This window comes from Sesamum indicum, linkage group LG2 (assembly GCF_026168435.1).
Source record: "Sesamum indicum cultivar Baizhima isolate 11 linkage group LG2, ASM2616843v1, whole genome shotgun sequence".
Lineage (NCBI taxonomy): Eukaryota > Viridiplantae > Streptophyta > Magnoliopsida > Lamiales > Pedaliaceae > Sesamum > Sesamum indicum.
Genome location: NC_142658.1, coordinates 14,310,103 through 14,323,354, shown reverse-complemented (window position 1 = coordinate 14,323,354; position 13,252 = coordinate 14,310,103). Strand labels below are relative to the sequence as shown.

Sequence of the window (13,252 nt, the reverse complement as noted above, 5' to 3'; positions counted from 1 at the left end):
ACATGGCATTTAATGCCATCAATATACCTGTGCAGCAAGGCTGTATTTTCGAACTTACAGATATGTTCAGTTGGATTAATGGTACCATCATAAGCAGGTAGGTGTGAAGGTTCTCATAAATGAGTAGGGAGCTCTCCTCCATAATGTGTTCGCTAAAGGAAATGTCGTGCTCAGTACGTCTAGCTTGTTTTGTCACTTGCTGGTAGAGTTCCACCATCTCTTTCTTCAACAACTTCCAAATACTAGGGGGTTGATGGATAGTTGCTTCCTTTCCTGCAAAGTAGTGGGGGTAAATCGGCCTACTGGAGCCCAGTAGGAATCTGCACATCAATACCTTTATTTCCTGGTGTTCCTCCAGCTCCGCTAGCTTGGGAACTGCGGAAGGTTGAGTTAATGATTTCCATGATGAACTCACCAGCTGCTCATAGAAGAGCGGATTCATAGTGATAGGTTTAACTGTTGAATCGAGCACTGGTGGGTCGGAACGTTGGCTCCTATGGTCAGATTTGGAACAGAAGCATTAGCAGCTCCTGAAGTGGGGTCTGTAGGTGCAATAGTAGGTTTTTGTTGCAGTAAGGAAGGAAGAGTTTCCCTGATAGGATCCCATTATCATCTCCATGGTTAGAATTCGCCATTTCTCATGCTAAAGCCTAAGTGTTCCCACATACGATGCCAATGCGTCCCACACCACAACGTCGAAGTTTAAGGAAAATTCTAAGATCAAATGAGACTAGCCTTGCAAAACAGAGGTTATGACTCCCATGCTTAAGTCAGTAATGATTTATAGAGGCAATTTGAATCAAAGTGAGAATAATGGAAAGAAAATGATGATAAACTACATATATTCGTCTGGAGTTCAAAATATAAGCTCAAAACAGCTTAAGGACCGAGAGAGAAATGAAAGAAAGTGAGAGTTTGAGAGTGAAGAACGATGTTACCAAATGACTACACAAAAATCTTTACTCATAGGTGTGTATAGAGTAGGATACTAGGGTTGCTGTGGAGTGTTATACGCCATTGAAAAGCCCTTTGAGTTGGCTATTAACCAAAACAAACTGTTGTGATTTGGATTTGATTTGACTGAAATACATCAAGTGGAGTAAGTCTTGCCATGTTTACCTGAAAATACGAGAATTGGTTACTTGCTGATTTCCAGCTCATTTGACATCAATTTACTCGGAACCACTTAAAGATATTTCAGGGTGATGTGTTTTGATGTGTTGGCAAGCTATATGACTTGTCCACCTAGCTATATGATGACGTGTCCAGTTGGAATTGACTTATTTCTTGGGCCTGCCAATTCAATAAAGTAAGAGGTAAGTTTATGGGCCTTTCCTCCCTACTGATAGGTCAGCTAGGTTCGTAGTCAGCTGGGCTGATATACCTTGCTTGTGGGTTTTGCCTTCTTATTGGTGAGCCAACTGGGCTGATCTACCTTACTGGTGGGCCCAGTCTAATAATTTTGGGGCCATCAAACTTGGATAACAAGTCCAAAAAAGAGTTAAATAAACTTTAAAAAAAAGAGACAAAAAGTTTTCTTGAATTAATGTACTAAACTTTTAAAAATAGAACAGAAAAGATAAAATTGTAGCGTTTTAAAAGTTTAAAAACCTACTAGTATAATCAATTTAAAATAATATAAATTCTATGCAATACAATATTAAAAAAGAATAAAAATTAGCTCAACTGGGCCAACCCACCAATATAAATCAAGTGGCTTATAAGTTCTCACCAAAACCACGAGTTATGACATGTCTTTAGAATAGTAAATCACTTATAAATATATTTATAAATTACCCACCAACAACAATCTTACATCATTAATGAAATTCACATCCATAACCACCTAGGTGGAAGTGGTTGTGCTTAACCACTAAGCTAATAAGTGTGGACGGATATTTAAACAACAGTATATAATTATTCAAGTAAGAATTTTACATAATTATTCATATATATTTAATAAATTAAAATAAAATTAATCACCTTGATAAAATTATTTATAAATAATCTTACCAATGTCACAAAACAATTCAAACCTTAATTTATTTTTGTCTCATTCTATGACATGATTTATCTACTTTTGTTTTTAGTGTGTGTGTGTGTGTGTAAGCTTAGTAAATGTCGAGAGGTTCAAGTCAACAAAATTCGATTACAATCCTACCAGAGTTTTTCAGGTAAAAAAAAAAAAAAAAAAGAAAACTTGTTTTGCAAGATCAGGTGTTTAACAGTGGATTAAGATCTGCACAATCACAAACAAAAACCTCATCGTTAATCAAAATCATTCATAATCCAAAAAAAGAAAAAGAAAAAAGAAGATTAAGAGAGAGAGGAAAATCCCAACAGATAGCTAAGAAAATGGAGTAGTAGTATGTATATATAATATCATAAAATGTCTGGCGCATATCAAAGGAGAGATAAAAGAGCATTTCTCGACTCTCATAACCATCATCGTCACTTCTCCGCCGTCGAGATGACCACAGCCGCCCCTCCGCCGGCTGCTCGCGGTTCCATTTTCCTCGGGGTTGATGTGGGCACCGGAAGCGCACGTGCAGGTCGCTTTTGTTCTTCTTTTCTGTGGGCTGATAAATGTCGCGCTGATTACGTTTTGACTGTGTTATAAGTAACTTTCTTTACTGATAAAGTGTCTTTTGATTACGGGTTGGTTGTTTTTGGTCTTTTTATCGGTATTGGGTAATGAATGATGTGGTTTTGTTTGTTTGAAGTGTTTAATGTTTGCTGTTGTATTGATGTTATTCCTGATTGCGGTTTAATTCATGGTTGTTTCGGGTGTAGTTCTTTTATGCTGAATTCTGATATTCTTTATGTATACTCTTAGGATATTTTGGAAATTATCGGGTAGTTATATAAATGAGTTTACTGAAGCTTACGACGTTCGGGAGGTTGATTCTTTGTATTGTATGCTACTGAGTTGCATTTATGAAATTAATCTTCTTCTTTGCATTTTGACTATTCGGAATTCAGGGGCTCCAGATAAGTGTTTAATTGAAGTTGCTGGGATTTGAGTTTAGTGGGGTTCAATTTTGTGTTGTTCTGCTCTGTTGTTCAATGCAGGTCTATTTGATGACAATGGACGACTTTTGGGCTCTGCTAGTTGCCCCATACAGATATGGAAAGATGGTGACTGTGTTGAGGTGACAAAACGACCATTTTGAACCTTTAATACATACTCTAAACTCTAATGTTTAGGCCTATGAGGATCATCGCTGAAAGATTTGGCATTTCTACTTGTTTCCTTGATTTTCTTGTATCCAGCAATCTTCGACTGATATCTGGCTTGCAATTTGCACCGCTGTGAAAGCAGCATGTTCTCTTGCAAATGTTTCTGGGGATGAAGTGACAAGTTTGGGTTTTTCTGCTACTTGTTCTCTTGGTATGTAATTCTAATAAGTAACTAGTATATTTCGTGCTGCTAAGTAACACTATAGATCCATCTTCATTCACTATTTTCTGGAACATGTAGCTTATGGCCTCACTATTTACCAGGGGAAATTGGTTTTGTGTGCAGTTGCTATCGATGATGAGGGAGAACCTGTGACTGTTTCCTGGAGCGGTGACCCAAGAAGAAATGTTATAGTGTGGATGGACCATAGAGCTGTAAAACAAGCTGACAGAATTAATTCCTCTAAGTCACCAGTACTTGAATATTGTGGTGGGGCTGTATCCCCTGAGATGGAGCCGCCAAAGGTGCTTATGTAGTTGTCAGCAAATTCTTGTGCTGGTTATGTGAATTATGATTCAGCCAATAGATGATAATGCTTATCTCCATAAAATGAAGCTATCTGGTCCCAGTGTATTTTTCTTCACGAGCTCATTAGAATGAGCTGAATGTTTGAGATTTTATGCACCACATCCGTAGATCAGACGACTTAATCATTGATAAGAAAAAAGAAGGGATAACTTATTTAATCATCATAGCTCTAGAATTAGGATGCTGTAATCTTAGAAACTCGAGGCATCATGAACCATGCCAAGAATTGTTTATGCTAATGCTCTATTGGTTCCCAATTGTTTCTGAAAATTGCATCAGGATGTTTAGAAGTTCTGCAGGAGCTAAGGGAGGCCTTCTTTTGGCCCTTTTGTAGTTGTTTGTCATATTATGATGAATATATCTACAAAATAGATGAGATATCGGGAATTATGCATGGAGGAATGAGCTTTTATAGTATATTCTTTGTCTTGTTTGTGGTTATCGTATCTGTACTGAAAGATAAAAGAAAAAGATCATGTAATGTGTCTAGATGTACTTTCCTTTTGTGGTTATCTGTTTTTTCAGAAATCTCCTTGACATCTGGACGATTCACTATATATTAAAATCATTAGTTCACTTTAACCATGTATCAGAAAGTCAACCCTTGAGGTTATCTCCTTCATTTTAGTTCCTATTGCACTTACAACAAGTAGTTCAGTTTCTTTAATTGCCACTGTCAGCACGTCCTTGTTAGTGGACTTTGTGAAAATAACCTTGCAGTTACATATGAGACTATTGTGTATAAGATCATGTTGCCTGGTTTTATTCTTATTTTTCTGAAAATGTATGATAAAATGCAATGAGGATTGAGTGGGGTTATGCAGAATATTCTTTTTCCAGAAGCAAAATATATATTTGAGGAAATGTTTCGAGGAAACTGAAGTTTATGCAATTGGTGGTGGTTGTTGCCCTTTTTTTTTCCATCACTCTGCATCGACAAATAAATTTGCAACTAATTATATCTAGGGCCTTTACTGCCACAGGCTATATTTGTTGAATATTATACTTCTCATAGCTGGGGAACTGTCTGTTATGGTACACTGACTTTCCTTACAAAATCAAAACGACGTACTTTGATTAAATGTAAGACTACAAGTCAATTTGAGGTGGGCTGAGATCTGGATAATGTCATAGTAGAACTGGTGAAGATGCAAGAGAGTCTTGCAGAGCCACTAAAGAAAGGGAAGACAAAGGTTTTTATATCATTGGAACTGATGCTTTTTTCATGTAAAACTGCTACATATTGCGACATAATTCCATAAGATGAATATGTATACACACACCATAACCTTTTTCTTTTAGTAAGTGTCTTCATCTGTTTTTTAGATGCGTGAAAGGAGTTTGCTTCAGTTGTATATGTTCTCTACCAGCAGATCCTTTTCCATTTTTCTTTCTTTTTTTTTTTCCCTTCAACCGGCCATTTTGTAATTTGGTTGCTTTACTAGAAGTTATTATCCTTTGATTTCCACAAAATAGCGTGGCTCAAGAAATGAACAGATGTTTGATCATCAGTTTTGAATTGCTACATGCATTGTCTAATGTTGCAAAACTGCAATTGCAGCTTCTGTGGGTCAAAGAAAATTTGCAGGAATCATGGTCATTGGCATTTAGGTGGATGGATCTGAGTGATTGGTTATCATATAGGTAGCCTATGAATTTCTCCTCCATTATGATATCGTGACTGCAGTTTGTATGAAAATTAGTGATTTGCCTCATTTTGGTTTCTTCTTTAGAGCAACGGGAGATGATACTAGGAGTCTGTGCACAATAGTCTGCAAATGGACTTACTTGGGTCATGCACATATGCACCAAAACAATGAAATAGATTCTCGTGATATGGAAGCTCGTGGATGGGATGATGACTTTTGGGAGGAGATTGGTCTAGGCGATCTTGTGGATGGCCATCATTCCAAGATTGGTATGCTTCTAAATTGTCTTACAACTACTGAGATGTTTTTCTTTGGTGAAATTTCAGTAGTCTCTTATACCACCAGTGCTTCGTGAACTGTTCATTTGGTAAGTGGATGTATTAGATGGTTCTTTCATACTCAGTCTGATAAGTTGTATTCCTTGCTGAAGCATATGAAGTACCTAGCAATAATGGTATACATACTGTTTAGCTATTTGCTAATATGAAATTGGACAAAGCATTTTAAAGTATTATGATTTAAGTAGAATAATGCAACTCTAATCATAGGAGATTTTGGAAACAATATCTGAAAAGGAAGTTGGTTATACTTAACTTACACGTATTGCTAGGAGAAACTTCTAAGCATCTAAATTATTTAAGGTCCTGTATATCTTTTTTCTTCGGCATTTGTAATAGTTCTTTTTGTTTACACATAGGGCATGCACATAATTAGAAGTGTAAGTTAGACACATTTATAAGTTTCTTCTTTTAGACAGGTATAATAATAGTCGTGTCTCAACCTATTGGTTTGAGTTTTCTCATTTCAATTGATTTGTATAATTCTCCTGACTCTTACAGAAATTAATTGTTTACAGGGCGAAGTGTAGCTTTTCCTGGTCATGCTTTGGGGTCTGGTCTGACACCTGATGCTGCAAAGGCAAGAACCCTAGTAAAAAAATCAATTTCAAGGGGCTACCTTGAGTGAATATATGATGTAAAGCAAGAAAAGCAGATCCTTCGTTCTGTGTGAAAATGATGATTAACTTAGTTATGGTTGTATAAATGATTTTTTCTACTAACAAGTGGTATTTGTTTCCAGGAATTGGGTCTGGCTGCTGGGACACCAGTTGGTACATCCTTAATAGATGCGCATGCCGGTGGTGTAGGAGTGATGGAAAGTGTTCCGATGGCAGATTTTGCGTCAGAAGGTTATTCCTCTTAAATTTGTCTCTTAATATCATGAGACTTTTGTGTGCGAGATTATATGTTTCTGTGTTACAGCTCATTGGTTTTGCACATTTAGAGGTTGATGAGGAAGCAATATGCCACCGAATGGTGTTGGTATGCGGAACTTCTACTTGTCACATGGCAATTTCTAAGAACAAATTGTTCATTCCAGGGGTCTGGGGACCATTCTGGTCAGGTATAGTCTGACAGAAAGAAGTGTTGCTTTTGTGATTTTTATTCATAAAAAAGTAACTTTTTTCAATTATTTCAGTTAGTGTTTATTCATCCAAAATAAGGTACAGAAAATATTCGATTACTTTTTATCCTGTACAATGTCACTTGATTGGAGAGCTTACAAATAGAGCCGTATTTATTGTCCCCCAGTAAAACATTCAAACTTTAAGAGTGGTGGATGGATTCTTGTGCCCTCATAATGGAGAAGGCAGTGAAAACACAGTTTCCAAGCTATACTTGCTACTGTAGCAACCTGTTTGATCTTACAGTTCAGAGCTGTATAAGAAGTTACCTTGTTGGATTAGATATGCTGCTTAACTATGTCCATCAGATCTGCAGCCTTATACTTTTTCATGTCTCAAGTGTGAACTGCTAATTTTATCAATATGAAATGTTAAAGTAGCCAAGTGACAGGAGTCCTGGATTTTTCCAGTCAACTTCCTTTTGGACATGATTACAGCATTCTAGGAACAAATTCTGGATCCTATGGTGAGCCCTCCTGCATTCATTTGGCGAGAATGCAATTATACTGAGACTGATTAGGGATCTGATTGTCAGGATTGAATTGCCACCAAATCATGATTTATCAGATTTCATTACCTAGTAATTTGATTAGGGAAACCAGTCTAGATGCTTGTTGATGTCCTACCATTGTGGTCCTCCTTGCCACCTACTGGAGAGTCCCTAGCATCTGGGGCTCTTTAGAAGGTCTTACTATCTGCGAGTGCCTTCATGCCTTCTCAATAGGTGACAAGACGGTAACTCGTTCCAAAGCCTTTAGTCCTCAAGTATTTCCTCACTCTGATACTCTATGTATGCAAGAAATCTAGGAATGCCCTCATTTTGGTATCTCATAGCCAGAACTATGCATCCTGATGTACTCATATGCCACATGGTTGAGATGATAAAATAGTTCAAGGGGGCCATGTTTTTCACATCTCCTGTCTTGGATTGGTTTGTGTTATATGTTTTTTTAAGTGTCATGTGAATCCCTTTTGGTTATTTGAATAACTTCTCTTTTTTGTTCTTTGATGCAAGGAGTGACTAATATTTATTTTGTTTCACTTTTACGAATTCATTTAGCTATGGTGCCTCAGTATTGGCTTACTGAAGGAGGCCAGAGTGCCACTGGGGCAGTACTTGATTACATTATTGAGAACCATGTTGCTTCTCCGCTCCTGGCTAATAGGGCTGCTTCTAGAAGTGAGATGGCTTAAACTTCATACATTCTGTATAGTATATATTGATGTAACTCTTGCCGCTTACCTAAAATCTGTTATAATCTTCTTGATTTATTAGGTATTTCAATTTTTGAACTACTGAATGAGATACTGGAAACATTGAAGCAAGAAGTAGGTTCATCTTTTCTTGCGGCATTGACTAGAGACATCCATATCCTTCCAGATTTCCATGGAAACAGGTAAAAGCTTGAGATTTTGTCAGGAGTCATTTTCTATTCTTGAAGTTGATTTGTACTTTCTAAGTTTTTAGTTCAGATCTCCCATTGCAGACCCAATCTCAAAAGGGATGATATGCGGTTTAACTCTTGATACAAGTGAAAAACAGCTGGCTCTTCTATACCTAGCCACATTGCAGGGTATAGCATATGGGACACGGCATATTATAGAGCATTGCAATGCCCACGGTCATAAAGTAAGGAAGTTGTGTACATTATATTTCATGATATTTTAATGCTGTACTTGGTTCACCTTCACAGCTTCACCATATTAAGCAGAATCTTAATTGAAATTAAGAGTTGAAAAGAATCCAACAAATCGAAATAACATTAACACCAGCACATGGTTCTTACTAAACATTCTTAGACTGGTAAAATACACATAGAGTAGATTTTAAATGTTCTGCTTTCTTTTAAGAATATCTAGTGCATGAATACAAAGAGTTATAACTGGTTTAGAATGGGTTTTAATCACTTCAAACATAGTAATTGAGGGAACTTAGGACTTGTATGTAGGTGTAAAGTGAAAACGAGGTTTTCTCTCATTATAGATATTTGGGTATAATTTTTGGACTTTTCGGGGAACGGTAAGTTGCATTAAATAAAAGAAAGCAAGAAAATAAATCGATTATCCGGTGGTGTTTCCCTTGACCGGCCAAGGGATACCCACAGTCTAAAATGCACTACTGATCGATGTTAGCAGGTGAAGCTATGAATACGCTATCGAATATCTCAACTATTTGTAATGCCATGGTGGTGGATGTTTGTTCCGTGTGCCTTAATCGTCTGGGCTTGTTCTTCTTCCAAAGGAGGTTAACACATGATGTAATATTTGTATTCCAGTCTCCGGACTCGGTATGTGACTCCTAGGTGTATCTTCTACATCATCTAGCAATTGTAGAGCATCAAATGTATTAGACACAGCAATTGCCTTCCCTTTTTCCTCACGACTCAGCCTTCTTTCACGAGGAAGCTTATCCACCCCTTGAGTCGGCGGCAAAAGTGGCGGCCTCGCATTGTGTACCATGTGCAGTCGACTCTCCTCATTTCTCGCCGCACCAACTTCCGTGTTGTTTGAAGCCTTCCTAATTTGTTCAGTAACCAGTGGTGGTTGGATCTGCACTCTCGTACTTTTTGAGGACACAGTAGCCGGAGGTTGTTGTGGCGCACTAGCTTTAGGCACGTACACAGCTACTGGGGGTGGATAATTTTTGGACTCTCCTAATTTTTGGACTTTTACCATTACCATCTTGAGTTAATTATCTTTAACTGCATGTGACAACCTAGTGTCCTGCAAAATGCCACTTTACTGGTGAATGTTACATGAAATAAAATTTAAGTATCTTCCATGAGCATTCCTTGTTATTAATTTTGATTCTACACATACTCTTTGCTATTAGCTTTTCTCCTACATGTTTTCTCATCAATTGTTTTTTTGCTACCAGATTGACACCTTGCTTGCATGTGGAGGGCTTTCAAAGAATTCCTTGTTCATTCAAGAGCAAGCAGATATTACAGGTTTTCTCTCTATCTCTCTATCTCTGGGCGTGTGATGTCTATTTCTGTGTACACGTGCCCGGATGTTTTGGAATTTACTCCCCCTTATTTTTTTTACTTTTCTATATTCTCCACCTATTATGCTTTTAACATGGTTTTATCTAATTTAACATTGAACCTTGAGTTGATTATTATCTTGGTGCACTATCAAGATTCGCAATGATGTCATTATAGCTGATCGGTTTTGATGATAATACAGAAACTGTTTAATAGAGAAATTATTCCCATGTACATAATTTTTAGCCAAATAAATTGCTGGGCTTCACTGGCCGATTGTTGCATGGTCTTCTTTTCTGTTTAGCAGTGTGAACAGTACACTAGAGAAGCTGCAATTCTTGTAGTTTGATTGAATGTGGATGCTGAGTTCACAGCTTCAAGCTCAACTTTGTGAAAATTATGCAGCTTCATATGATGATATAACAGAACAATGCCCAAGACGTGGAATGTAACTACATTAGACACACAATAATGTTCAAATGGGCGCTGCAAATTAATCACATGAAAATACGTATCACCAAGTCTTTCCTCACTGATAGGCTTATCTTACAAGATACGTCCGACAGACGTATCTACTTGTCCGAAGAGGAAAGTCTAAAGAGATATTTGGAGGCATATCTGCTATTTGAAGTAACTATTGACAAATGCAATTGTGGTATGTATCCTTTTAGCTCCATAAAGTGACTGGAAAGGCCTAATTCCTAGAACCCTGCAAAATAAGGCAGTAACCTTTGTAAACCTGAAGTTGATGCTCATCTTTTTCAAGTATAGTTGTCCTTAAAGAGGTGTTGATGATAATTGTCTGCACTTTGAGGCTTGTAAATTTAGCCAAAAGCTATAGACATGGGTGGAAGATTAGCAGAGATGAGTTTAGCTGAACGTCAGCAGAATATTAGTATAATTGTCTTGACGGTGTTGAGGCGTCATGTATAAACCGCACTTTGCCACAAGAGAATCTTAAAATGATTCTGCTTTGCTGAGGAAGATCAAAGAGATGTTTGGTGTTGGAACCTTGTGACTGGCTAACCGTATCCCATTTTAGAAGTTGTTTATGAATAGCCCTTGGGTCGGAGCCTAAATTAGGAGGGAAAAGAACTCTGTTCTTAAAGCTTTTGTTCAACTCCTTTCAGTGTCAGATTCTTCCGTGTTCTGTAGGCTTAACATAGTCTGGGCTTTACATGAATTTTTAAACAGGTTACCCCATAGTTCTTCCACGGGAAAATGAATCAGTGCTCTTGGGTGCTGCTATTCTTGGTGCTGTTGCCTCAAAAAAACATCCCACCGTCCAAGATGCCATGAGAGCACTAAATGCAGCTGGGCAGGTAGGAAAACATTGGTTTTTGCATATGTTTGATGTAATTGTCGAAGTGTTACAGTTTGTTTTACACTAATGTTGTCGGCATACATCCTTGGCAGGTCGTCTATCCCTCTAAGGACCCAAAAGTGAAGAAGTACCATGATGCTAAATACCGTATCTTCCGTGATCTTTACGCTCAGCAGTTATCTCAACGCTCAATTATGAAAGACGCTCTTTCATAGGTTTGGCATCTATTTCTGCATGTTCACAACTCGAAAGTTCTACCAGAGCGACGAGTGGAAAGTTGATTCTTGACTTGTTTATGGGGTGCATTTCGTAACATTCTACAGTATCACCTGGCCTTTCGGCCTACATCACATGTACAGTTATCTTAATGCTGTCTGTGTCCTAAAGCCACATTTTCTTTGATCAAGTAAATGTACATGAATCTCTATTCTGCTCTCTTCTCCCTCACTTATGCTTGGTAGCCTGCAGACAAATTAAATTTGTGCCCGATAAAGTTGTCCCATGTGGAAAATAATATATTAAGTATTAATTTCTATTTTATATTTTGAGAGTTTAATTAAATTTAATTCTTAAAGTTAATAGTTAATTAATTGATATTAATATTTATTTTTTCTGGCCAGTCAAATGGCGCCAAGTGTCTTTTTTAAAAATAATTCTTGGCAAATGTATCATATCTTCCAAATCAAGCAAGTTCAAGTCAATTTGAAAATAAGATTGTATCTTGCAAATATGGAAGCAAATGTCAAACAAATCGTGAAGGACCAATCAAATTGTGCCATCTCATCAAGTACATAAGAAAAAGTCTTCAACAATTCAGGACACACAGAATTCAAGAGGCAATCAAAGGCAGAAGCAAGAGAGTATTCAAGAAGTTTCAAACCCTCTCAAGCGAAAATCAAGGAAAATCCATGGCATTCAAAGTAAAGGCATTCGTTGCGGAAATCACTCAAAATCGACATTTGATTCATAAAGAAGTCGAAAGACCCACGAGTTAATGTTGTCAAGATATAAATCCAGTTTGGTGAAAGATCAAAGCGTCAAATCTATCAAAAATATTCAAGCTCAAGTCAAGTCTAATTTACAGCGTTCAATTCGAGAATAAGTTAAAAGACTCCTAGATTAACTTATTGGAGATTTGAGTCGATATTGAAGGAGATCAAACCGTCAAGTTCTACCTTCGAAGTGGCCAAATTTGAAGATCACATTTTGAAGTGAACAATTAAAGGTTATAAGTAGAGATTTTGTATCCATGAAATATTCGATTCAATACACAAATCATTTATAATATTTTTCTTATTTCAATAAATTCAGAAACACGAAATTTGTGTTACAAATTTCTGGCATGTCTAGTGGGACAATCCTACCTCTCATCTCTTCACCAAAACTCTAAAGTATTACAATGGCTGCCAACAAGATTCCGACACTCAAAGTCGTTGCTTCAAATTCAAATGAAACTATTGGAGTCATCCCAAGAAGTATGTCCAAGAAAGCATACTCTGAGGTGACTTTCCATGAAACTATTGAGAAAGATCTACTCTATGTTGGCGGGATCAATGAAGATGATGGACATTTGAAGGATGATTCGTCTTCCTCCACTATCAAGTGTAGTTATTGTCATGGCGACAAACACTACAACCCTAGAGGAGCACATTGCAAATATGACGAGAGCCATAGAAGGTCTTGCAAAGCATGTCTAATAGCAAGACTTTCAAATTAGCAAAGTCAATGAGAAAGATTGACAACAAGGATTTTAGTCACGTGGCCGCAAAACAAGTTGAGGCACATGACAAAGTTGAGACGTCTCTAAGGCAACAATCCAATAAAAGAGAAAAATCATCAACGAAAGAGCTGCAAGTCTCCTCAGAAGGGTTGATTCTCGTTGACCAACTGAAAGAGTTCATCATGGGGACTATAAAAAACAAACTCGATCGAAGCTCTAAGTTGTCCATGACATACACAAAGTCATACACTCAAAGAATCGATAATCTAAAGATGCCAGTTGGTTATTAACCTTCAAAGTTCTAGCAATTTGATGGCAAGGCAACTTGAAGCAACACG

General features: G+C 37.3%; 1 protein-coding gene across 2 annotated transcripts; it reads left to right on the top strand.

Annotated features, from left to right (window-relative positions):
* The first annotated feature begins 2,232 nt into the window (after window positions 1–2,232).
* Window positions 2,233–11,624, top strand: LOC105155672 (FGGY family of carbohydrate kinase). 2 transcript variants are annotated; one of them, XM_011071589.3, is made up of 15 exons: window positions 2,233–2,552; window positions 3,073–3,152; window positions 3,274–3,391; window positions 3,527–3,705; window positions 5,331–5,413; window positions 5,503–5,687; window positions 6,275–6,336; window positions 6,499–6,607; window positions 6,703–6,822; window positions 7,944–8,063; window positions 8,160–8,280; window positions 8,357–8,513; window positions 9,762–9,834; window positions 11,065–11,192; window positions 11,287–11,624. In XM_011071589.3, the coding sequence occupies exons 1-15, from the start codon at window positions 2,390–2,392 to the stop codon at window positions 11,407–11,409; spliced, it is 1,821 nt and encodes a 606-aa protein (XP_011069891.1). In that variant the 5' UTR covers window positions 2,233–2,389; the 3' UTR covers window positions 11,410–11,624. The 2 variants fall into 2 exon arrangements, with proteins under 2 accessions (XP_011069891.1, XP_088733788.1); XM_088877662.1 differs by lacking the exons at window positions 2,233–2,552; window positions 3,073–3,152 and having other exon boundaries at window positions 3,505–3,705.
* The last annotated feature ends 1,628 nt before the right edge of the window (window positions 11,625–13,252 follow it).